Raw genomic sequence first — 25606 nt, forward strand, 5'->3', positions numbered from 1 at the left:
AAAACAGACATAATGAGGATTCCATGACTCAAGTCCCTGTATCACAGCATTGACTTGGAATTAAAAATGAAATTAAACTAACTATATTTAAACTTTGTATGCATATTACATTTGAATTAAAACTTTACAGCAGGAAGTTTTTTTAAACTTCTACCACTTCATTTTATGGACAGAAGACTACAACTTGGGACCTGCTAAGCATTTTGAATGGACCTTTGTAAGTCAGTCGTAGATGAACTCCACCTGGCACTGCTGGCTGTATGTTTATCCCTTCACTAAGTGTGGGGAGCAAAGCACTCTCTTTCACTGAACACACCCACGTCCATCCTGCCAAAGCCTCTCTGTTTGGTGGCTGCTATTACCACTGCTGGCCCAGCAAGAGACACCATTCTCTCTCTCTCTGCAAATTGCTCCACACCCACTTGACTGATAGATTTGAGGAAAAACATTCTTTCTCCTCTAACAGCATACAGTGGGTACAAGTATTAGCAAGAACATTTCCAATTGTAAATAAAATGCAACAGTGATAGCTGGAAGTTGAATGAAACTGCAGACCATAAATATTCTGCAAAACCCATTTCTCCAGTTGGTCCTATTGCTAAAGAAAACCCTGCAGACGTGTGTGTATGTGTGTGTGTGAGAGAGAGAGACAGAGATAGATAGATAGATGATAGATAGATAGATAGATGATAGATAGATGATAGATAGATAGATGATAGATAGATAGATAGATAGATAGATAGATAGATAGATAGATAGATAGATAGATGATAGATAGATGATAGATAGATAGATAGATGATAGATAGATGATAGATAGATAGATAGATAGATAGATAGATAGATAGATAGATAGATAAGAGATTTAAATATTCCTGACAGGGATCATAAATTCGAGCACCTAGAACAGCCAGGTGATAGTAGAAATGACTGGAAGTACACACTCGGACTGAGTTGTGGGGACTTAAGGAGCTAGCTACTTCTCAGTGGGTTCCTATTGAGTGTAGGGTTAGTAGAGCCATATCTTCCCACCTTTAAGATGATTCACAAATCTATATTTTATATGAAATCATCTAATCACTATTTTATCCAGACGATCCTGTCTGAAGACTGGATACTTTGTACCCTTTGTTTTTTCAACTAACATTAACTCATACAATGAAGAAGAAGGAAGTCTTCTTACATTTCAAAGTATATATGAAATATATCACAATACACAATACATAGAAAGTAAATTTTTCAAAACCACACAGCCAGGACATGGCAGAGCTGAGACCAGAAGACTTCTTTCCTGGCTGGGTCCCTAGCTAGTCTACTCATCTTGCCTCCTCCCCTGCAAGAAAAGCTAAGTTATCACAGCAGATAGTTTAAGGGCCAGTAATCCCTGATTTACTCTTTCTTCTACGGGTTGGCTTCTAAATCCTCATAGTTTACTATTTAGCAGTAATCCTGGACGCTGATCTAAGTAAGGATGGCATAGTTCTAGTGACTTTCTCATTGGGAAGTTCATGGAATACATTAGTCTGGCTCTGCTGAAGTGCCAGAAAGTGACAGGTGGGACCAGGAGATTTCAAGTATTTCAGTCGTTTGACTGTCTGCTTGACCACAGAGGTGTAGATTCTGTGCTGTGACTTGACAGTTATCACCTAACAGAATTACAGGCTACCCTAAATTCGGAGGGAAGAACTGCCTCTCACAAAGCCCCTTAAATTCCCTGTCAATGTGAACTTCCTGGCGAAAGGTGCAGAGCTTGGGGAGTGGAGCCTAGATAATGACTTTCCTGACTCATCCCTGCACCCCCACCCCAGCGGAACCAGAGGAACTTTCATGATAGGCTGAATGCCCTTTGGTACTGTTACCAAACAAAAAACTCAGGGGTTCATCTGCCTGCCACCATAAAAAGTCAGGCTCATGAGACAGTTGCTGGTAAAAAAGGAAAGAGATTTTATTCTGATGCAGCACAATCTGGGAAAATGGTGGACTCTTGTCTCAAAACCCATTTCCTTAGTGAGACCAAAACAAAAGGCAGTGTCCAGAGTTCCAGTTCCAATTTAAAAATATAAATTGGAACTGCAGGCGACTTTGGAGCCACAGGCTGCTTCTAAGCAGTCATCCCTGTAGATTAACTTGTTCTCAGCTGCTGTCTGTTTCAGGCTCTCTCCTGGAGGCCATGGGCCATACAGCTGCTAGGGCCACAAGGTCATATGCTCCCAGGAGAGACAGTGTGAAGGCACCTGAAAATGCAACACCAGGCAGGCTAGAGAGGGAAACAGCCTCCCTCCTGGAGGCCATTGGCCACATGGCTGCTAAGGCCATGTGGCCCATGGAGAGAATAGGCAGAGTGCACCATGACAGTCCAGGTCACAAGAGCTACTAGCAAGGCAGAAAGCATTTCTTTGTTCCCCTGGGACTATATTAGTTTGGGTGTGGAATGAACCAGGTCCTTTCTCAAATGACCAATCAGCTTCCCCAATTTTTGCATGCTTCGGGTGGGCCCACCTCCCGACCAGTCCCTTCTTTCCCCAGGCTAGATTGATAGGCCTCTTTAGTCTGAGCATGTCCCTCTGCCACTATTTTGACTTCTATGGCACTTGTGTCTGCCTGCCTGCTCCTGGTCCTACCCCCAGTCTAATACCAGAGGGGCAGGCTGGAAAGGCTTTCCGTGTGTTCAGTATAAAAAACTTCCCCTGTCACCATCTTGGTCAGTGGGGGAGCCTCCCCTGTCTCTGCCTGCCGTGTCCGGGAGCTGCCTGGCTTCCCTGCCCTAGGGCATTGGGCTGCATTGCAGCAGCTCTGCCATCTCTGGGTGAATTCTCCGCTGCAGCTGAGCCCAACCAGTACTCCCACCTGGGGGAGGTGGCGTCCTGCTGCTTACAGTGTCCGCCAGGGTTTCTGCCACCTCTGGACCAGGAAGACATGCAGCTAAGATACTGGGCAGCCCCATGGTCCTCTGCAGTGATCAGCTGAACCTCAGCCTCTGAGACAGCTGGCTCCACACCCCACCAGCAGCAGGCCCCCCTCCTCCCTGCAGCTTGGCCCAGTCTGCTGAGTGTCAGGAACCTGGCTCAGTGGGAAGGGGCAGGCTGAGGGTATGGGCTTATTCACGGTAACAGCACAAGAATTCAGTTTCTCTTTTCACAGAAACTTCCAGAACTATTATTTGTTCTCTAATATTTAGCACACTGCTATGCCAGCCATTTCATCAGATGTTATACCCCATTTTTTAGACTACTCTTTTGAAGAGACTTTCAGTGTGGAATAATGCACAGTCCGTTCCTTTCAAAAGTTCCCAACGTTGTCAGTGAGAAAGACATATGTGTGATGTTGGAGATGTCTGTGGGTCTCCGTCCTCTGTGCCCCAAAATACTGCCAAATGCCAATGCCCACCTATAATTTCCCCCCAAAATTGGCTTCAGCAGAAGACACACTCTCTAGGTTCTCCCTTCACATTGCCCCAGGAGAATATTTTTCAAACATTAATGTATACACCACTTCTCTGGGATCTTGCTAAAATGCAGCTTCTCACTGAATAGGCTGGCATGGCATGAGCTTCTGTAATTCTAAATCCCTTCCAGGTGATGTTGCTGATAATCAATGTACCACACCTTGAATGCCACAAAAGAACACATACTCAGACAAACTTAGATACATTGTAAAAGGTTTAATGTAAATTACAATGAGGAATCTAATAAAGGGAGGCAAATAACAAGATGCTAAATGGTTGCAGACTCTTTCAGATCTCTCCCTGTCAGTTCAGGGCCACTCTTCCCAGAGCCTTCTTAGAAGCTTCTTTGGATCCTCACTCTTCCCTCTTATACCTAAGAATAGATGGCACCAATCCCCCAAAGAGCAACACGATTCCTACCTACATTATGGAATGCAGGCCTCTTCTTCCTTAAACGTAGAAAAGCTGTGGTGTATTAGAGTCCTGAAGGGATTGAGTGATGACTTAACTAATTAATTAATGCAACTTAAAGACTATGAAGTCAACGCAAATGTCTTCAATTTGGAAGATATATTGTCCTGCTCCTATGACAATTTGCAGGAAAGAAAAGGAAACTTCAACTGTTGCCCCATCATTTAGATTTCAGACCCAGTTTTTCTAAGACCTTCACTCTAATCTGCTGAGTTCTTACACAGTACACAATGGGATTCATCAAGGGTGGTACCAGCAAGAATGCATCAGCTATAAGAATCATAGCCAAAGGGGACTTATGCTTGGCAAAGCGATGCATGATAGCCAAGGTGATGATGGGCACATAGAATATGAGCACAGCACAGATGTGGGACACACAGGTGTTAAGAGCTTTAAAGCGCTGCCCATGGGATGCGATATTCAAAACGGTCTTCAGGATGAACACATAGGAAACAGCAATGAACACACTGTCTGACATCATGCAGAGTGCGACAAACAGACCGTAGTAAAAATTAACCCTATTGTCAGAGCAGGCCAGTTTCATGACGTCTTGGTGGAAGCAGTAGGAGTGTGATAACAGGCGTCTATTACAGTACTTGAGTCTCTTTAAAATGAAAGGAAGAGGAAGAACTAGGAGAATGCTTTTAGTAGCAAATGCCAGGCCAATTTGCAAAACTCTGGAACTGGTAAGGATAGAGCTATATCTCAGGGGGCTATGAATGGCTACAAAGCGATCAAAGGACATAATCAGGAGCACCGAGGACTCCATGTCTGTGAATCCATGGATGAAAAACTCCTGGGCAAAGCAGGCATCAGCAGAAATCCCCATGGTGTTGAACAAGAAGATTCTCAGCATGGTGGGAAGTGAGGAGAAAGACAGGCCCAGGTCAGACAGGGCCAGCATGGAGAGGAAATAGAACATGGGCTCGTGCAGGGAAGGCTCTGTCCAGATGACAAATAGGATGGTGCAGTTGCCCAGGGCAACCAGGAGGTAAATGAGGCAGAGAGGAATGGAGATCCAAATGTGTACATGCTCAAGCCCTGGGATCCCAATCAGTAGGAATGTGGAGATTTCAACTTCTGAGGTATTGAGAGGAAACATCATAAACAGGTCTCTTGTCTATATGCTCCTGGTAGATAATAACATCAATAACAAACAGAAATTCTCTTAGTTGCATTTATTAATTACAACTAAGTACAGTTGTCAATTAAATTAAATACAGCTCACCCTTACATGTCAGGAAATAATGGAACATACATTTTTCTATATAAAGAAAAATAAGGTGTAAATTTATATAATTTTGTGATACTCATTGAAAAACTCTATACTACTTAAGTCTAACTTTATTCCCTGAATACTTCTAAACAACTCTACAACTTGGAAGTAACAATGTGCTTTAATACCTTTTAATAAAACCACCAGTGTTTGAGATTTATTCATCAGGTGAACTAAGTTGGAATACATCGCAATGTGGAAAAGTTCGACCATTATTGATGTGGTCAATGATTGTGCACTCATACAAACCACAGAGGCTATGGCAGCAGGAGTGAAAGGAGGTCTAAATCTTGTATTATTTCTTGTATCATTGTTCATGGTGCATGGGTGTGAAAGTATAAAACTGATCTACCACAAAGGTTGGCAAACTAAGACATGGAGCTAAATACCAAATACCACTTACCAGAACTTGACAGTAGCCTGGGGCAGGGCAATATAGGTGAGTATAGCACTTCAGGGAGCGGAGGAGGAAGGAATTCTCTGACACCAATTATCATGACCTAGGCCAGCGATTTTCAACCTGTGGGCCACAAGAACTCTTAAAACATGCAATACTTGACTATTTAATCAGGAGCCCTTAGATTGTCAAAAAAAAGTGACAACAGCCAACACAATAGCCATCCAGTGTGAAGTTACCAAAATTATATCTATTTTTTGCCACATTGGCAGAAAATACAATACATTTTGGGGGGTGTGCAGTAGAATTTTAGTAATTAGTTTCTACATGCCATGAGATGAAAAAGGTTAAAAATCGCTGACCTAAGCTATGAGCCACCAGCTGGAAGACCACAGCAGATGGTGAGGAGGCAGAGGCCAGGCACATGCATTTGTCCTTTCACAGGGATTTTATGAGCATTTCTCATAAAGGTGGAGGAAGGAGAGGTTACATCCAGAGAGAAGAAACTGCATGGGGAAGGGTGGAAGTAAAAAGCAGTGAAGTACCTGAGAAGACTTACTACCTTTTCTCTCTGCTACCTGAATTTTAAAGGACCTTTGCATCAAATTGACTCAAAGCAGAGGCTATGAAAGAGCTTTAGTGGTATGTATGGTGCATCATAGGAAGAAGGGAAGTGGTGAGGCTGGATGAGGAGAAAATACTTTCTAGTCACTGCACTAAGTGTCCGTTTTGCCTCATCCTTTCAAATGTGGTTAATGTTCACCTGATCTGCAGCACACACCCCAGTTGTCATCTGTAGGTGCTTAAAGACTCACACCGTTTCCCTGAGATTGTCACTGGCCCTGCTCAGAAAGGCCACAGCCCTTGCCCCTCTCTCCCTGTTCATATATCCATTTCCCATTGCTCTTGGCTTCTCTGTCTGCCTGTTAGTTTGGTAACCAGTTCAGGTTCTCTCTGGTATTTAGACTCATTCCTGCTCACAGTCTCAGTGTTGGGTCACTGACACCTCAGGTAATACTAGTTTTAACAGCTCTAGACCAGAAAACCTCAATCACACAGCTCACAGTGTGCCCTGGTCAGGAGAGTGGGATTCAGGCAGAGGGAGAAAAATGATAACACGATGCCCATTCTTGTTCAGTGAGTCCCCCCAAAACAGGTCATTTCTAAGATTCCAGGTCTGAGGTCTTTCTTGACGAGCTTCCAGCTAACTCAAATAACTAAAGAAATGACTTAATATTGTTTTTTCCAACTATGTTCATCATGCAAACACAAAGATGTACCCCAGCCTGCATACAGATCCTAATCTTTTTCAACTGTTAACCCTGTCTCAAAATGTAGCTTGTCCCCATAGGCTGTACAACCCATGAAGAATTTTTATCTCCAGCCCTCTGAAAGGCATAGGATTGGTCTCCATAAATTACAGCATTTTCATTGGGAAACATAAAATCCTCTTAAAAGTATTCAGTTTGAGCCTCTAGGACACCTACCAGGTCCCTGGTTGTCTTATTTTAGAGCCAGATGGAAAGGTTTCAGATGATTCAGGTTCTGCAGCTTCTCTGTTTCAACACCCTGTCGGGAATCCACATCCTTACTTATATTCTCATGCTTGTCTAGGCACATCCTCCCGAGAATTAACAGACACCTTGTATCCTGGGAACAATGATTCCACTTGCTTCATCAGTGTCAACAAGGGGTTCTCCCATGGAAATGCAGAGAGCAGACTCTGATTCAATCATAGAACTTAACTCTTGTGATCCTGTTCGCACACCAGGTACAGGCTTGGGGGAGAGCCAGTCTCCATCACTGGTAAGGCAGCCTATATCCACCTGTGGCTCAAATTAAGTGTCTGCCATAATAGACACAATCTAAGACTATCACAGACTTTATGGAGAATTTTGCCCATGGATATGTTTTGTTTGGTCATCACAATGTCTGATTTGATTATTAATGTAAATGGATTTAGGTCACAAGCTCTCAAATTTATGATAAACTCCTTCTTCACATTAATGGACCACCAAAGGCATTTAATCTCACAGAAGAGAAAGGAAAGCCCAGGGTCACAAGCAGTGATGGTATTTCAGACCGTCAAGTTCAGAATAGAATATTGATTTTTATTCAGCCCTCAATTTTAAATATTGGAAATAAATAAAAGCTATAATTCTGGTGGCTTGTTGCAGGAGCATACATTATTTTCAGACAGGGAATAGGAAATAAGATCTAGCAAAACATCTTAGGCCTGAAACAAAGAACAGAGAAGTGAATCAATGTTGATAAGCCCACAGTAATATCTCTGTCTTCAGGTTAACACAAGAGGGGGTGTGCCTGAGGTGAGAGCTATCACAAATTAGGTCAGGCAGAAAATGGAGAAAAGAGGCCCAAACACTTGTTAATTTTGAGATGATTAATGGAATTCGAGATAACATTTATCTCAACTTTGAATGTTCATCTAACAGCAACAGTAACTAATTCTGAGTATCTCATATGGTATTTAGATTTACACTGGATATAACCCTTAATAAAGAGCAAAATAACTTTATCTACATAATATCCACAGTTGAATTACATATATGTATATTTCATTTTATTTTATTTTGACAGTTTTTTACTGAATTCATTGGGGTGACATTGGCTCACAAAACCATACAGGTTACAAGTGTACAACTCAATAAAACATCATCTGTATGCACACTGCATTGTGGACCCATTGCCCCAGTCAAAGTCTCTTTTCCTCCCTATCCCCCCAACTTTGCTCACCACTGCCTACCCCCTCTTTCCCCCTGGCTATCACCACACTGTTGTCTGTGTCAATGGGAGATATATACATATATATAATATACATATGTGTTTATATATAAATCATATACATATGTACATAAATATATATATATATATATTTATATGTATATGATTTTTTTGCTTAATTTCTTCACCTTCTTTCATCTGGCCCCCTACCCCACTTCCCTCTGACAGCTGTCAGTCTGTTCCATGTATCCATGCCGCTGTTTCTATTTTGTTCATCCATTTATTTTATTAATTTGATTCCACATATGAGTGAGATCATATGACATTTGTCTTTCTCTGACTTATTTCACTGAGCATAATAATCTCCAGGTCCATCTATGCTGTCACAAAAGGTAAGATTTTCTTTTTCCTTTCTTTTTCTTTTCTTTTTAGCCAAGTGGTACCCCATTGTGTAAATGTACCACAGCTACTATATCCACTCATTTCCTGATGGGCACTAGGCCTGTTTCCAGATCTTGGTGACTGTGAATGATGAATGCTGCAATGAACATAGGAGTGCATATATTCTTTCAAACTGGTGTTTTGGGTTTCCTCAGATATATCCCCAGAAGTGGAATGGCTGGGTCATAAAGCAGCTCCATTTTTAATTTCTTGAGGAAAGTCCATACTGTTCCACCTGGCTGCACCAGTCTGCACTCCCACCAGCAGTGCACTAGGGTTCTATTTTCCCCACATCCTCTCCAACACTTGTTGTTTGTTGATTTACTGATGGTAGCCATTCTGACAGGATTGAGGAGATATCTCATTGTAGTTTGAATTTGCATCTCTCAAATGATTAGTGACGTTAAATATTTTTTCATGTGTCTATTGGCCATCTGTATGTCCTCTTTGGAGACATGTCTATGTAGACCCTTTGTCCATTTTTTAATTGGATTTTTTGCTTCCTGGTGTTGAGTTGCATAAGTTCTTTATATATTTTGGAAATTAACCCATTGTCATATGTGTCATTGGTAAATATGTGCACCCGTTCAGTGGGTTCCCTTTTCATTTTGTTGATGGTTTCTTTTACTGTGAAAAACCTTTTTTAGTTTTATGTAGCCCAATTTGTTTATTTTTTCCCTTTGTTTCCTTTGCCTGAGGAGATAAATCTGTAAAAATATTGCTACGAGAAATGTCGGAAATTTTACTGCCCATGTTTTCTTCTATGATTTGTATGGTCTCATGACATATTTAAGCCTCTAATCTATTTTGTGTTTATTCTAGTGTATGGTGTAAGGAAGTGGTCTAGTTTCATTTTTTTGGACGTATCCATCCAATTTTCCCAGCACCACTCATTGAAGAGACTGCCTTTACTCCATTGTGTGTTCTTGCCTCCTTTGTCAAATATTAATTGACCACAAATGCATGAGTTTATTGATGTGTATTTTAAGATTCACTCTACAGTGTGGGTATTTTGAAAGCATGCAGAGAACCAAGAGTTTCAAGAAAAAATACAATTAATTGAAGTGCTTTTTGTATATCATTCAGGAAAGCACGACCGGCTTATAAATAAAATTGTAAAAATTAAATCTGGACTTTTTAGAACTATATGCAGAATCTGAATTTAATATTTTATGGGGTCATACTACTTAAAATATGAATAGTTGTTTATATACATTATCTCACTTTATCTTGAAAACAAAATCACAATTTGTGTTTTACTAATATGTACTTAGTGGAAGAAAATCAAGCAAATGTATAACCTGCAGAGTTGCAGAGTTTGGAATATTGGAGGCATATCTAGGCATTTCGGAGGCAATTGCTGTAATCTGTCAAAGCACTCATTCATAAATGGTTTTCTCTCTACTCTGAATCAGCTAATGATTAGATTTGGAGCTGTTTCTGAATTAAGACCTTAACAATAACCTTTCGAATCTTCTGAGTCTTCACACTGTAGATGATAGGGTTGAGCACAGGTGGAATGAGCAGGAAGACATTGGCCATGATGGTGTGGACAAATGGAGGTGCTGAATGGCCATAGCGATGAATAAGAGACAAGCTGATGAGAGGGATGTAGAAGATGGCAACAGCACTGATGTGGGATATGCAGGTGTTGAAGGCTTTCTGCCGCCCCTCTGAGGAAGCAATGTTGAGGACAGATCGGATGATCAGGACATAGGAGAGCAAGATGCAAGGGCAGTCAAATCCTGTCGTGGAGAAGAGTGCAAACAGGCCAAGGATGCTGTTGATTCTGTTGTCTGTGCATGAGAGCTGAATGAGATCAACGTGGTAGCAGTAAGAATGTGAAAGGGCCATGGAATTGCAGAAGGACAGCTTCTTGACAAAAAGTACAACAGGCAACATGACAGCAACATTCCTTATCAACATGCTCACCCCAATCTGGACAATCCTGGCATTGGTGAGAATGGTTTGGTATCTTAGTGGGTCACAGATGGCCACAAAACGATCAAAGGCCATGGCCAGCAGAACTCCAGACTCCATGAAAGTAAATGAATGGAGAAAGAACATCTGGGCAATGCAAGCATTTAAGTTGATCTCTCGAGCTTCAAACCAGAAGACACCAAGAGTAGTGGAAAGTGTGCAGAGGGACAAGCTCAGGTCTGTGGCTGACAGCATAGAGAGGAAATAATACATAGGCTCATGGAGGCTATTCTCACGGAGGACCACAAACAGGATCATGCTGTTCCCAGACAGGGCGATGACATACAGGAGACAAAAAGGGATGGAGATCCAGTTCTGGGTTGCTCTCAAGCCTGGGATACCCGTCAAGAGGAAGGTCAAAGGCTGAGTATTGGTATTGTTGAGAGCCAACATAATGGGGGACTGAGAAGACAGGGGTGTTTGAATAATTGGGCATTACACACAATGAATATATAGATTATCACTTAGAACATCGTTGTGGCACTCTGAGACTCACTGAATTGCCATCACTGATAGTAAGTTTCCTCCCTTTGCCTGAGGCTCTCAGTATTTCTCACGTGTTGAGATGAGAAATTCCCTGAATTATACCACATAAAAGTTTCATAAGTCTATAATTTTCTTTGGTGGAAACAAATATCACAATTAAATTGTCTCTGACTATAAAAGTTCCAAGTAGATTACATAAATAATATAATGAGAAATCTGGTTTCCAGTATTTTTGAAAATAAACTTAATATTAGAATAAAGCACCAAAAAAATCAACTCACATTTGAAATATAGATATTATTAGGTTTTCCTGGGATATGTCCAGGAGAATGCCAAAGACATCCCCAAGACACACATGTTTATATATGTGATAACAGAGTAGGTCAAAGAACAACCTTAAGGACAATAAATATAGCTCCCATGTACTGACAGTTCCCTGTGTTATTGACATTTATATGCATTACATAATTTTTCTCATATGCCAACTCTAGGACGTAGGTAGCAGTATATGTGTGTTGCATATGAAGAAACTAAGATTGGACCATTATATAATCTTCCAAGGTTAACTCTCTGTAAAGCCCTCATGGTTGAGAGAAACTACATCTATAACAAAAATGGAGGGAAGAAAAAAGAAAGAGAAAAAGAGTGGAAGGGAGGGAGGGAGAAAGAAAGGGAAGGAAAAAGGGAGTTTAAAAGGCAAATCTTGACATTATTTTAACATGTGTGACCTCAAAGTCCTCATTCAATAAGGCTGAGGAACGCATAGGAGGGATCTCCGTACCAGTCTGTCGAAAATCCCTGACAGACGGTTTCCAGATGTGTGCTTTCAGAGGCACGTTGTGTTCAAAGTGGCATCTTTGGAGTCAAGTACTAAATTTCAGATGTTAATTCCACATATATGGTGCAAATATGAGGAAGCTCTACAGGCTTTTCGGGAGAAAAATTTCTTTGATAATCTCTGCAAAGGACCCAGGGAATCAGGTTACACCCAGCAACACCAACCTGGAATTCCCAAGTTCAGTTGACCCATTTATCCAACACTTACATTAATTATGACACTGAGGATATTTTCTTTCTAAATATTTTCTCTCCCAAAGTATTCTATGGCACTCTCTCTATTATTTTTATCATACCATCCATCAATTTCCTTTTCTGGCTTAGTTTTGTCCCCAATAAACTTAAATATGAAATTCTTTAAGGATCTGCTCTTTATCCACTTTTAAGACATTTAAAGAATCATCTTTCACCTATTTAATGACAAAATCCAAACAAAAATCTGAAAGCCATCTCTCATTTCCAGGTTCCTGAAGTCAGAACTTCTTTCTGGACCCTGACTTATGGATTTCTCATAGATAAATCAAATTCAACGTTGTTCAAAACTAGATTGATCATTTTCCCCTATATTTGTTCTCACTCCTACATATTCTATATAAAGCTTATAATTTTCACAAAAATTAACCAATTATCTAAGTCAAAGCTCTACAAGTTTTGTTTTTATGTTTTTAATGCTCGCCACTCCCAATCAATAACCAACTCATTTCTATTCAGTTTCTAATATCTCTCTTTCTTATTCCACCTTTTCTTATTTAAACAAAAAGTAATCTCTTTCAGATATCTACACTGAATGACTTGGACTATTAAAATTTATAAATAATAATAATTTATAATAAATATAAAATAACAAGGGCTCCAAAGCAATAATAACAACATCTATTTATTAAACAACTCTATGTCTAGAAAATATCAGCGAGAAAAACAACCTATTAAACTAAACAAAAATGACAAAACCATATTTCAGTACCTGTAGGGCAGGACATTGAAGTGTAATATATAGCCTGAAGAATAGACATTTATTAGAATACAAGGATTTGAAATATTACTTTTTTAAGTTTTCAATATATGATGCTAAGAAATACCTAAATAAATGTCAAAAGAGGCAATTAACAAAAATAAAAAGCACAAATGAGTTGACATAAAACTAAAGTTGATTATTTAAAAAGAAAATACGTGAACTTTTTTCAGGAGTGATCAAGAAAACTTTAGAAAAAGCATGATTAATTGCATAATAATTAAAGTAGAGAAATAAAACTTTAAATATAATGAAATAGATGCATAAGTATAACATTATATTTGATAAAAGATATAAAATGGATAATTTTATAGGAAAATCTCAATCACCAAACTAGCCCAAGAAATTAAATTCAGCAGAGAAAAAATGACAATGACAGAAAAGATTCCACCCAATACCTGGAGAGTTTTCCTGTCACAGTTCAGGAGGATCACAGCTCAGGAGGAAACACTACTGGCATCCACTGTGTGGACACCAGGGATGCTTACATCCTATAATGCACAAAACAACAGAGAATTATTCTGCCCAAAATGTCAATAGGGATGAGGTTGAGAAATGCTATTTTAGAGCATATAAAAACAAAAAAAGATGAGAAGTTATTCATCTAGTTAGTTATTGATGACCTATGCAAACATCATAAATAACATTTTAGCGAGTCAGATGTAACTGTGCTCTTAAAGAATATTGCACTTTGACACAGTAGGCTTTATGTTATGAATGAAAAAATACTCAGCTTACGAAATCCATCAATGGTATGACTATGTTACTAGGTTTAAAAAGACGTGTTTTTTGCCCTGGCTTGTATGGCTCAGAGGATTGATGCAGGCCTATGAACCAAAGGGTCACCAGCTCAATTCCCAGTAAGGGAGCATGATTGGGTTGCTGGACCAGTCCCCAGTAGGGGGCGCGTGAGAGGCAACTACACAGGGACGTTTCTCTCCCTCTCTTTCTCCCTCCCTTCCCCTTTGTCTAAAAACAAATAAATAAATAAATCTTTTTTTAAAAGATGTGTCTTTATGAAGAGAGATTAAAAAATTAGAAAATGTAATGGCAATTCATAGTCAAATTCTTAATATTTAGGAAGAAAATTAGTTCCCAAATAAAAGCTATATTCCAAAAATGTGGAGCAAACATATTTACTGGTGACCTATTAAAAGAATTTGTATTAAAATCAGTGACAAGATAAGAATACCTACTATTGCAACTATTAGTCAACAATTTATGGAACAGTCTCAGTAAATGAAAAAAGACAACCAAGTAAAAGGAGATAGTGTTACTTTTGAAAGAAAACAAAAATGTTTTTTTAGATTTTAATTGATTTTTTTACCTGAAAAATCCAAGAGAATAGATTACAAACTCTTAAAATAGACTCCACAAAAGTGATCAGATAGAAAATCAGTATCACAAATTAATAGCTATCCCTGTTCACAAAATCCATCAGTCCATCAAATTAGCCACTGAGGAAACTTTATAAAAATAAACATTTATTTCAATAGCTACAAAATTATAAAAGACATTGGTCTAACAAAAGTTTGTGTTTGCCACCCATGGGAACCCACAACAATATAGGGATTGGCTTGGGATGGGGCTGGGTAGAGGTGGGGAAAGGGAGAAAAAGTGGGAACAGCTGTAACAGCATAAATGATAAAAATAAAAATAAAAAATAAAAAGTTTGAGTTTGGCAGGGAAAGGTGAGGTCTGTAAAAATTTACTGCTGAGCATAAAGTGCTTTATTCCTTTTGCGAAAATAGGAATATTCAATAGTAAAAAAATGTGAATTCTGTCATTAACATTCACACAAATTTAAAGTATTATCAACCAATAACACAATTGAGTTTTTAATGAATAGTGACAGATGGATCTTAAAATGTATTAAAATGTGCAAATACATTCAGTACAATATTGAAAACAATAGGTGATGTCCACTTTTTATCCACTTATCTACTGATGGGCACTTGGGCTCCTTCCAAATCTTGGCTACTGTAAATAATCTGCACTGAACATAGGGGTGCATATACTCTTTTCAATTGGTGTTTCAGGTTTCTTTGGATATATTCCCAGAAGTGGAATTCCTGACTCATAAGGCAGTTCCATTTTCAATTTTTTGAGGTAACTCCATATGATTTTACTTATACTGGAATCTAATGAACAAAATAAACTAAGAAAGTGGAGACAGACTCATGGATACAGAGAACAGACTGACAGCTGTCAGAGGGGAAGGTTTGGGGGCTTGGTGATAAGAGCAAAGGGATTTAGCAAAGAAAAACAAAAGATTCACAGACACAGACAATAGTATGGTGATTACCAGAGGGAAGGAGGGGGGAGGGGAGGTAGAAAAGGGTAAAGGGGGATAAATGTGATGGAAGGAGATTTGACTTGGGGTGGTGAATACATAATATAATATACAGATGAGGTGTTGTAGAATTGTGCACCTGAAACCTATGTGATTTTATTAACCAATGTCACCCCAATAAATTCAATTAAAAAGACAAATTCAGTACTTACTAATTATACAATTTTGGGAAAATTATTTAATTCTTTACAGCCTCAGTTTCTTCATTCAAAAAATGCTGATGGTAACTTGCAGAATGGTTGTAAAGAGCAGATGAAATAAAAACTGTAAAGTGTCTGGAGCCCCCCAAAAATATTCATACGGAACACTACATCCATCTTAACTACATACTGAGTGCAAAGGTTATCTGTAAACAAAATCAGACGGGCGGCATGCCATACACACATTAAAAGGCCAAGACCCAAAAACCAGTTAGTGCCTTTGCATTAAACGAGACCGTGTGTCTGTTTTTGCCTGATGACAGCCTGTGGTTTGACAGACTCCTTGACGGTCTGTGAAGGAGCTGAGAACAGGAAACAATAACACTAAATAGATTTCTGTGTGCAAAGGTTTCGGTCATGAAGGAAACGGGGGACACTGGGATGTATTATTCTATCTCCAGAGATGAAGATAAAAGTCCTGGCTACAAACATTGACAGGAGGCAGGACCTTGTATACTCATTCCCACTTAAGATTCCTCATCTGTAAACCTTGGACTTTAGAAATATCTCTGATACCTGTTCTAGTTGTTTCTTCAATGGTCAAATGTGAAGAGGTATCTGAAGTCCTTCTTTCTAAATATAAATGGGTTCTATTAAGAAAGCTATTAGGAAGCTCAGACTATGAGGATCTTGTAAAAAGATGGAGCTGATGCCAAGTGAAAGAACTCAAAAAGCTTGTTTTCTAGAAAATAGGGTTATAGAAATCTGCCAAATTTAAAAGCTGAGTGAAACAACAATAAAATTTATAGTAAGTGTCAAATTTGGGTAACACAGAATCACAACATACTTCCCTTTCTTGACTTAACTGGCTTTGGCCTTTTCTCCTGGAAAGAAATGTTTGTTTGCAAACTGCTTACTGATCTCCCACGAATTCTCATAACCCTCCCTTTGAGCCTTTCACTCTGAACCTCTCTTCCCAATATCTCTACTCTTCTATCTCTGATTTACAGTCCTTTGTCTCCAAGTACCTGCTTCCCACTCCCCATCCCTCCCTCTGGTCTATCTTTTGCCCGCCAGGTTAGCTCTCACCCATTCCTTCTTCTTGGGCTGCTATTTCTGGCCCTAGCTTCATACCTGACTCCCAACAAAGCGAGAGCAGCCTTTCCACTCTCTGCCCAGCCAAGGACATATGCAGGTGGCTCTTGACCCTGGTCTTCTGTAAGGGGCCCTGAATTAACCCTGCTGCCAAGAAACCCCTAGGGCTTGGAGATGTTATAATCAGATGAGCAGTGTGATCCTAGGTGTAAGAACTAGAATTTCCCAAGAGGTTCACCACACCAGACTAAAGCAGGTCTAAATAACATGTTTACCATCTCATTTTTAATTATTTTATTATTTTTGTATTACTTTTACTGAATAAAAATATTCTTTTTTTCCACTAACTTCATACTTTTATTTACTGCTATGTTGGGTGCACGCAAAAAATGCCCTTACACTCACTTCTTCTCTTTTTCCTGCTCAAATTTAGTCACCTAGATTTTCCTGGATAAGATATATAAATTTATATACAGCCTTGGCACTGTGATTAAATATTGTATATTTGTGTTTCAATTGTTCGAACTTTAAAGCAAATAAATTTCTATTGAAATAGGATTAAACAAACATTACTGATACTTGACTTTAAAAAAAATTACACAATGCAAAATCTAGAATACATGGTGTGACTAAAAAAGAATGGTATATCATCCTAAATTGCTAACCACATATAGCTGTTAAAAGAAGCATGTATTCATCAAAATAAAATTGATTCTTTCCTTGTACATTGATTCAATTATGTCAAATGTATATTTAATTTACATTGGTTCTTGCTTTTTAAAGACTATTTTCTGTTTTCTATGGAATTCAAATTATCCTCCATTTTGCCTGGCAGGTGGATAAAACAGGCTCTCTTCAGCATTTTCCTACTAAGTTACTACTATTCACTCAAAATAGTATTAATGACCATACAAATCTTCCCAAGACCTTGTTAAAATGAAAATGCTAATTCATTATGTCTGGGATGGAACCTGAGTTCTGAATTTCTGATACCACTTCTGCTCTGAGGCCATTATTTAGTGTAAAGCTTTAATATGTTCTGCATTTTCAAAGCATATGAAGGAGCATGCCAAAAAAACAAATTTATTTATTAAAAATTGGGTATTCATTCTTACAGGTTTAAACTTCAGTCACCTTTAAAGCACTCTCCATTTGATGCAATACATCTATAGATGTATAGATGTATTTCTTCCCACTGCTCAAAACAGTTTCTGTACCCATTGATTTTGATGCCTTTCAGTGCTTCTGCCTTTTTTTGTTTCATCTCTTCCACATCAGCAAAACATTTCCCTTTAAGGACTCTTTTCATCCTGAGAAACAACAACAACAAAAAAAAAGTTGCCGGGGCAGAGATCAGGTAAATAGGGAGGGTTGGGCACATTGTACCATTTTTTGGTCAAAAACTGATGAACCATAGTGTGATTTGGTCAGGTGTGCTTGTAAATCATCCATCATAAAACAGGCAGACACGTTTAGTCTTCAAAAAAAATTCACTGAAGCCAAAGACAGCCTCTCACAACATCAACAGCTGGTACACTGGTACAGATGGGTTCCTAGAACACACTAGAACACACACCTAGTGGAGGAAGCCTGTACTACAAGGGCCCACCCTCCAGAAGACACTTCCAGTTTTGGGGGGCTCCCCTCATATTTAATTGGTGTTTTCCTGGTATTACTTTACATGGCACCCCTAAATAATTTCCACTCATACTTCATTAGCAATAGTTGAACTTTATTGAATATCTGTTTCATTTTGCTGAAACACATACTCTAGTTTTATTCAGAAAAAAAATGAATGTAGAAAATGATAAATTTTCTGTGTTCCTGTCATATATATATTTGTTTATACTTTATTGATAGATTGGCTTTATGTAGAATTTTTAGGCTTAAATAATTTTGCTGAACATTTTAAGACTCGGTTTAAAATAGTAAGACTAGAGTTAAAATTCTGGGTCTGTATATCTACACTGTAAAAACTTAACCTCTCTGTGCCTTAGTTTCTCTACATAAAATGAGGACGTCGATATTTATATTATGGAGTTGTTGTAGAGAATAAGTAATTACGTAATTTTAAAACCCTTAGAATGCAATCTGGCATTAGAAACTATTAAACAATCTCACCTAGTCACAGCTAGGTCTGTGAGAAAAACCAAACTTACTACCCTTCCTTTGTAGGTCATCTCCCTACTATAAAGCATTAAGCTCTCCTCTCATGGTTGGTGCTTTGAAATTCTACAATATTATTTCTATATAGACATTACCCCTGATTCTTTCTTCTTTTTCCTTATTTATTTAGTATTCTACTGACTAAATGTAGCAGTATGTGTTTAACTAATTGACTGACAGATATTTCAATTGTTTCCACATTTTACCTGTTATGAATACAGCTATGATAAACATTCTTTAACATTTTTAGTGTATATATAAACCATTTATTTAGGGTATGCAACTAGAAGTGAAATTCTTGGTCAAAAATATGTCTAACTCTAATAAGGTTAATTGCCAGGAATATTCCTGGTGTGGCTATGCTCAGTACCTGGTACTCCCATTGCCCCACATTTTTCCCAATACCTAGTATTGTCATTGTGTTTAATTTTATTATTCTAATGAGTTTCTATTGGTTCTCATGGTGGTTTGATTTTTTTTCCTTGCCCTGTGATAATAATATTGAGTACCTTTTCTCATACATATTATCCATTCATTTACCTCCCTTGTGAAGTACCTTTTTAAATTTCTTGCTTACAATTTTAATGAGTTGCTACTAATTGATTGTGAGACTTTATTTTTTAACTATAACCTATAAGCGTTGTACATATTTTCTCTATCTGTGGCTTACCTTTTCACATTTATTATGGTATCATTTGAAGTAGATTTTTTTTAATGAAGTTTAATGTTGAATTTCTTTTACAGTTAATGCCTTTTGTGGCCTAAAAAATTTTTGCTTTTTTTCAAGTTCATGACATGATTATTTTTCTTCTTTGAGATTTTTATAGTTTTAACTTTTAAATCTAGGTGTATACTATATTTTAAATAAAGGCTTTGTTACATCAAAGTAGGAGTTGAGTTTCACTTGGTTTTCATACAGACATCCAATTGTTCTAGTACTGTAGAGACATTTTGTCACTGAATTGCACCGATATCTCTGTTGACTATCAGTTAATTATGTTTGGAGCTCTTTCTGTTTTCTTTACTATTTTTTCAATAATGAATTGATTTATTCTTACATAAATAAAGGCCACATGATATATAAACACACTTTCACATTGCATGAAATATCTCTTCAATTGTAAATAAACATACTCTGTATATTTAGCAAAAATTATATTCATATAAGTAAGCTCACATGAATGTAATCTCAACAATACACCCTTTGACACATGCGTTCAAATCCCTGCTTTTGTACTTGTGTACACAGAAGAGAGAGGAAAGTTAGGGGTTAATACTTCCAGCTTTAGTCTGTAGTCTCAGAGGAAGTCAGTGTGTGAGACAGCGGGGTTTAGGAGGAGCAGGAGAACTAATGCTTGGGGAAAGAGACAAGCCAGATGTTAATAGACCTTTAAATAGGTTCTAACCTGAGGTCTCTGCTAAGTGCTGAATCCCAGGAACCAGTTAGAACTGCGTATGGTCATGCAAGGCTTAAGGTGAGTGGTTCTCTGTGCCCCCAGTCATCTCTGCCCTTCCCAGAGAGCAGTAGGACTCACAGAGGCTCAAAGGAGCAGGGAGGCAAGGCATGCACTGTGCAGGATGGCCTGGTTCACTGGGGCTCCTGGTCCAGAGATCCATGGCTGCTGACCTTCCTCCTGAGAGGGAGTGAAAGGTTCACTGCTTGCACTGTCTTTCAGGGAAACTCTAGAAAAATAGAAAGACCACCTCCATATGTAAGTCCTCCACAAAGGAGGTTGTATCTGCACCTCACCCTGCTCCAGCGTTGTTGCTCCCTGCTGTAGTTTTAGATGCCCCAAAGTGAGAAAATAGAATCTAAATATGCGTGAAGCTATTTCTTAGCAAGACCTCAGCCCATTTTATCTTTCATCCTCTTAAGTTTGAACAACACCATTGAACTAATGAACATAACTATTTGTATATAATAAGTGGAGTAATTGAGCCCCCCCAGAGCCAGGGGGTAGCACAGCTGGATTAAGCCCATATTCACAGATGAAAGCAGAGCTCCATTATTGTGAGAATATAATTCTCATAACCATATTTACTGAACCAAAAGCTATGCCAAGTTCTCACAAGTTAGATTGTATTTGGGGGGAAAGAAAAATTGAACCTGAAATTCAATGTGTGATCACCCTAGCTATAATGCTTGTAAAAGATGACTTAATTTCACCTTCCATATGTATTATGCTCACAAGCGTTCTAGCCCAAGGAGGGTGGGAAGGGAGAACATATTTAAAATCAAGGAAGGGAGGAAGGAACGTGGTGCAAAAAGGGGAAGGATAATACTATTCTTTTCCCTACCCTGTTTGGAATGAACAGTTCCATCCCTTAACCCAGATGCAAGCTGATAACCTGTGCTTCTCCTCAAAAACATTACTGAAAACCTCACACACTGCACAAAGCTGATTGAGGATTCCACTCTCCATGACTTATAGCCTGAACTCTGCATGCATTGAGTGTGTAAGTCTGAGAGAAAAAAAAAAGATAACAGAATTGCTGATACTGAGGGCACCAGATTCAATGGGACAGCAGCAGAAAAGGCAGAGAGAAAGGAGGCTCCTCTCAAGGGCATCCACATCCTACTTCAACTTGGGTCCCAGGTCAGCTTTACCCCTTCATTGGTCACCCAAGAAAGAAAACCTTAGACCAGAAAACCAGAGGCAATGGAATGATGAAGCTGAGAAGCATCTCTTATGGGAGAGAGGTCTGGTCTGTGAGAAGGCCATTGGAGAGTCTGAGGTCTGGTCTGTGAGAAGGCCATTGGAGAGTCTGGGGTATGCATGAAGCAGAGGAGAGAAACTAACTTTTGGGGTTTTTTTGGGGGGGGAGGTAATTTTTATTGTTATTCAATTACAGTTGTCTTCATTTTCTCCCCATCCCTCCACCCCATCCCAGCCAAACCCACCTCCCTTCCCGACCTCCACCCTCCCCCTTGATTTTGTCCATGTGTCCGTTATAGTAGCTCCTGTAAACCCCTCTTCCCACTATCCCTTCCCCACTCCCCTCTGGCTATTGTTACATTGTTCTTAATTTCAATGTCTCTGGTTATATTTTGTTTGTTTGTTTGTTTTATTGATTATGTCCCAGTTAAAGGTGAGATCATATGGTATTTGTCCCTCACCATCTGGCTTATTTCACTTAGCATAATGCTCTCCAGTTCCATCCATGCTGTTGCAAAGGAAAGGGTATAAGCTCCTTCTTTCTCTCTGCTGCGTAGAATTCCATTGTGTAAATGTACCACAGTTTTTGGATCCACTCATTTGCTGATGGGCACTTCGGTTGCTTCCAGTACTTGGCTATTATAAATTGTGCTGCTATGAACATTGGGGTGCATAGGTTCTTTTGGATGGGTGTTTCAGGGTTCTTAGGGTATAATCCCAGCAGCAGAATTGCTGGGTCAAAGCAGTTCCATTTTTAGTTTTCTGAGGAAAATTCCATACTGTTTTCCACAGTGGCCGCACCATTTCGCATTCCCACCAACAATGTACTAGGGTTCCCTTTTCTCCACATCCTCTCCAACATTTGTTTGTTGATTTGTTTATGTTGGCCACTCTGACTGGTGTGAGATGGTACCTCATTGTGGTTTTAATTTGCATCTCTCTGATGGCTAGAAACTAGCTTTTGAATGGGACAACATACTGTGGATAGCTGAACCGTGGCTGAGAAGAGTCACCACCACCACCCCCCAAAAAAGTATGAAGAATAGGTAAGTTCCCCATCAAGGCTCATATAGGCAGAAACTAATAAAGATGCCATCTTATAGAAAGCACCCCATACAAAGAAGACCAACCTGGAGCATATTCTGCAGCCATTCCAGTGAAGTGGCAGAGATTCTGGGTTCAAAGGCAGATCTGTCTATAATATTCATATATAATTTTGTAAGTACCTTTCATATCTGCCTTTGTCATGATAAGACAATGATGTCTGCTTTACTCCACAAGGGCAAGTGTCCCAATCAATCATTATCTAGCAGAGGCAGTAGTGTGTACGACCAAAGCACAGGGTGTGGAGTCAGGCACTTGGCTCTAATTTATTGTGTTTCCTGACTGGCTTCCTCCCTGAAAGTTTCCTAAGTGGCCTACACAGAGGGATAAAAAGGACCTAGGGCAAAGTTTAAACAAATCAGGTGTTAGTTCTAAAGAATAAAATGGTGAGAATTACCATGACATTATAAGTCAAGATAGCTTTCCCTTAGCAGATTATACTTTCAAGAAAAATTTGATTCTTATTTTTTAAAAATCATACTTATAGCTAGTATGTTCTGACCCCATTTTGAATAGCATAAATATGAATAATCCAGGGTAGTGTCATTCTACATTGCAAAATTTTATTTGTTAAAGTAGTTGAAATTATTCCATTTTATCATTAAACCAAATTCCCCTATTATTCAACTGCTCCCTCCAAAATATGATGAATAATACATCTTTTGATTTGACTGTTATCATTTGTGCAGAGTACATTCCCTTCCCAATGGAGAACAATTCAACCATCCCATGATGTTGGCTTCAGGGAACAGCTCTTCTCATCCTGTGTCCTTCATCCTGCTTGGGATCCCAGGACTCGAGAATTCCCAGTTTTGGATTGCCTTTCCATTTTGTGCCATGTATATTGTGGCTATAGTTGGCAATATCACTGTGCTTCACATAATTCGAACAGACCACACCCTGCATGAGCCCATGTACCTCTTTCTGGCCATGCTGGCTATTACTGACCTGGTCCTCTCTTCCTCCACCCAACCTAAAATGCTGGCTATTCTCTGGTTCCATGCTCATGACATTGAATATCATGCCTGCCTCACCCAGGTGTTCTTCATCCATGCCTTTTCTTCTGTGGAGTCTGGGGTGCTCATGGCTATGGCCTTGGATCGTTATGTGGCTATCTGCTTCCCACTTCATCACTCTAGTATCCTGACCCCATCTGTAGTAGGTAAACTGGGGGCAGCTGTGATGATGAGAGGGCTGTTGTGGGTAAGCCCCTTCTGCTTTATGATCTCTAGCATGCCCTTCTGCCCCAACCAGGTGATTCCTCAGTCATACTGTGAGCACATGGCTGTGCTGAAGTTGGTGTGTGCCGATACTAGAATCAATCGTGCATATGGGCTCTTTGCGGCCTTCTCAGTGGTTGGCTTCGATATGCTTGTCATCAGTATATCCTATATAATGATCTTGAGGACTGTGCTAGGGCTGCCCTCTAGGGAAGCCCGACTCAAGGCTTTTGGCACATGTGCTTCCCATATCTGTGTCATCTTGGCCTTTTACATCCCAGCCCTCTTTACTTTTCTCACCCACCGCTTCGGTCATCATGTGCCCAGAGTGATACACATTATGTTGGCTAATCTCTATCTACTGGCTCCTCCCATGCTCAACCCCATCATCTACGGAGTTAGAACCAAGCAAATCAGGGACAGGGTTATTCAAGGATGTTGTAGAGACCCATGAGCCCAAGGACACGGCATCACAACCAACCCAATTGCCCTACCAATCTGGGGAGAGAAATGCAGAAAGTTTGCCTGGCCATCATATATCATCAGTAAGTCATTTCCGTGAACAACTGGCTCAGAGGTAGGCAACCTTACAAAAGCAAAAGCAAACTGTTTTCAGATGCCCAGAATGAGAGTTCTCTCTGAGATGCAGTTGATAAATGCTTAGTTGATCTATGTTCATCATCACAAGAAAACAGTAAAAATAATGTTTACTTCTAAAATTAGTGAATATTTGAAGAGAATATCACCTTATATAGACCACTAAGGTGAAAATTGCTTGTAAATTGTTTATAGAAGGATAAGTTGGTATACCTTGTTAAAAAGGAGTATAGAAATTTCCATCAAAATGGTTAAAAATGTATATATTTTTCCTATATTGGAATCTTTTTATAGAAATAAAATTTTAGGAAAAAATACAAAGACATGTATAGATTTATTATTTATAAAAATCAAAAGAGAAAAACATTCAAACATTAATCTGTGAGAAACCAGATGAAGCAATGAGCAAGCAAGTGTTATGTATCATTTAACTACTACATTTGTAAAGAGTGTCTAAGGATATGAAAATGATCAAGGTACAATATTAAAAGAAAAAAAATTCCCATAAGGCTGTTGCCAATCCTAGAAAGGAATACATATACACAGAAAAAGATTCAGAAAATACATTCAAATGTTAATAACAGCTACTCAGAGTAATGAGTTTGTGGTATTTTAAATATTTTGAACTTTACTTATTGTTTTAAAATTATCTTCAACTGAGGAACTTTAACTTTAATATGAAAACAATTAATTGAAACAAAACAAAAGAGTACAGAAGAGGTTAAGCGCCAAAGTCTAGAGGAGTGCAGTGGGCAATTTGCAAGGATGAGTGGCTATAGAATAGATTAAGTTCCAGACAAGCTTAAAATTTCGATGTAAAATTTTCAGAATCTCAACTAATTGAGACTGCTAACAATTAGGATTAAGTATTCTGAGTGGTCTCTCTTTACAAAATTTGCTGATTTCCCAATGACAATGGATTTCAGAATGAAGAAGTTTAAGAGTATAATGAGGAAGATTCTCTTCTGAAGATACTATATGGTTAAAGGTAGTGAAAAACTCACTACAAATTATAATAACATTTGTTAATATTCCGTTATCTTTTAAATTAAACCTTTAAGCTCTTTTACAAAACTATGTTTGCTTTTGTTCATGTTTTCAACTTTATTAAGGTATGTTTAATATGAACAATTTTGCACATATTTAATATGTGCATACATTTTGGTAAGTTTGGACATTTGCATAACA

At 38.8% G+C, this 25606-nt stretch overlaps 3 protein-coding genes across 5 annotated transcripts; 1 reads left to right on the forward strand and 2 right to left on the reverse strand.

Annotated features, from left to right (window-relative positions):
* Window positions 1-3685: 3685 nt before the first annotated feature.
* On the reverse strand, window positions 3686-7146 carry LOC112316109 (olfactory receptor 51A7). Of its 2 annotated transcripts, XM_045182006.2 has the most exons (3): window positions 7076-7146; window positions 5595-5711; window positions 3686-5045 (listed from the first exon to the last, which is right to left on the reverse strand). In XM_045182006.2, exon 3 carries the CDS (start codon window positions 5018-5020, stop codon window positions 4076-4078), a length of 945 nt encoding a protein of 314 aa, XP_045037941.1. In that variant the 5' UTR covers window positions 5021-5045; window positions 5595-5711; window positions 7076-7146; the 3' UTR covers window positions 3686-4075. The 2 variants fall into 2 exon arrangements, with proteins under 2 accessions (XP_045037941.1, XP_024428603.2); XM_024572835.3 differs by lacking the exon at window positions 5595-5711 and having other exon boundaries at window positions 7076-7144.
* Window positions 7147-8570: 1424 nt separating this feature from the next.
* Window positions 8571-12125, reverse strand: LOC112316083 (olfactory receptor 51F2). Its single transcript, XM_053924765.1, has one exon. It carries the CDS (start codon window positions 11142-11144, stop codon window positions 10194-10196), a length of 951 nt encoding a protein of 316 aa, XP_053780740.1. The 5' UTR covers window positions 11145-12125; the 3' UTR covers window positions 8571-10193.
* Window positions 12126-20277: 8152 nt separating this feature from the next.
* OR52R1 (olfactory receptor family 52 subfamily R member 1) lies at window positions 20278-25344 on the forward strand. Of its 2 annotated transcripts, none has more exons than XM_045181980.2 (3): window positions 20278-20315; window positions 22449-22543; window positions 23291-25344. In XM_045181980.2, the coding sequence occupies exons 2-3, from the start codon at window positions 22533-22535 to the stop codon at window positions 24273-24275; spliced, it is 996 nt and encodes a 331-aa protein (XP_045037915.2). In that variant the 5' UTR covers window positions 20278-20315; window positions 22449-22532; the 3' UTR covers window positions 24276-25344. The 2 variants fall into 2 exon arrangements, with proteins under 2 accessions (XP_045037915.2, XP_024428533.3); XM_024572765.3 differs by lacking the exon at window positions 20278-20315 and adding an exon at window positions 20487-20552.
* The last annotated feature ends 262 nt before the right edge of the window (window positions 25345-25606 follow it).

The sequence above is a fragment of the Desmodus rotundus genome, chromosome 5 (genome assembly GCF_022682495.2).
Source record: "Desmodus rotundus isolate HL8 chromosome 5, HLdesRot8A.1, whole genome shotgun sequence".
NCBI lineage: Eukaryota > Metazoa > Chordata > Mammalia > Chiroptera > Phyllostomidae > Desmodus > Desmodus rotundus.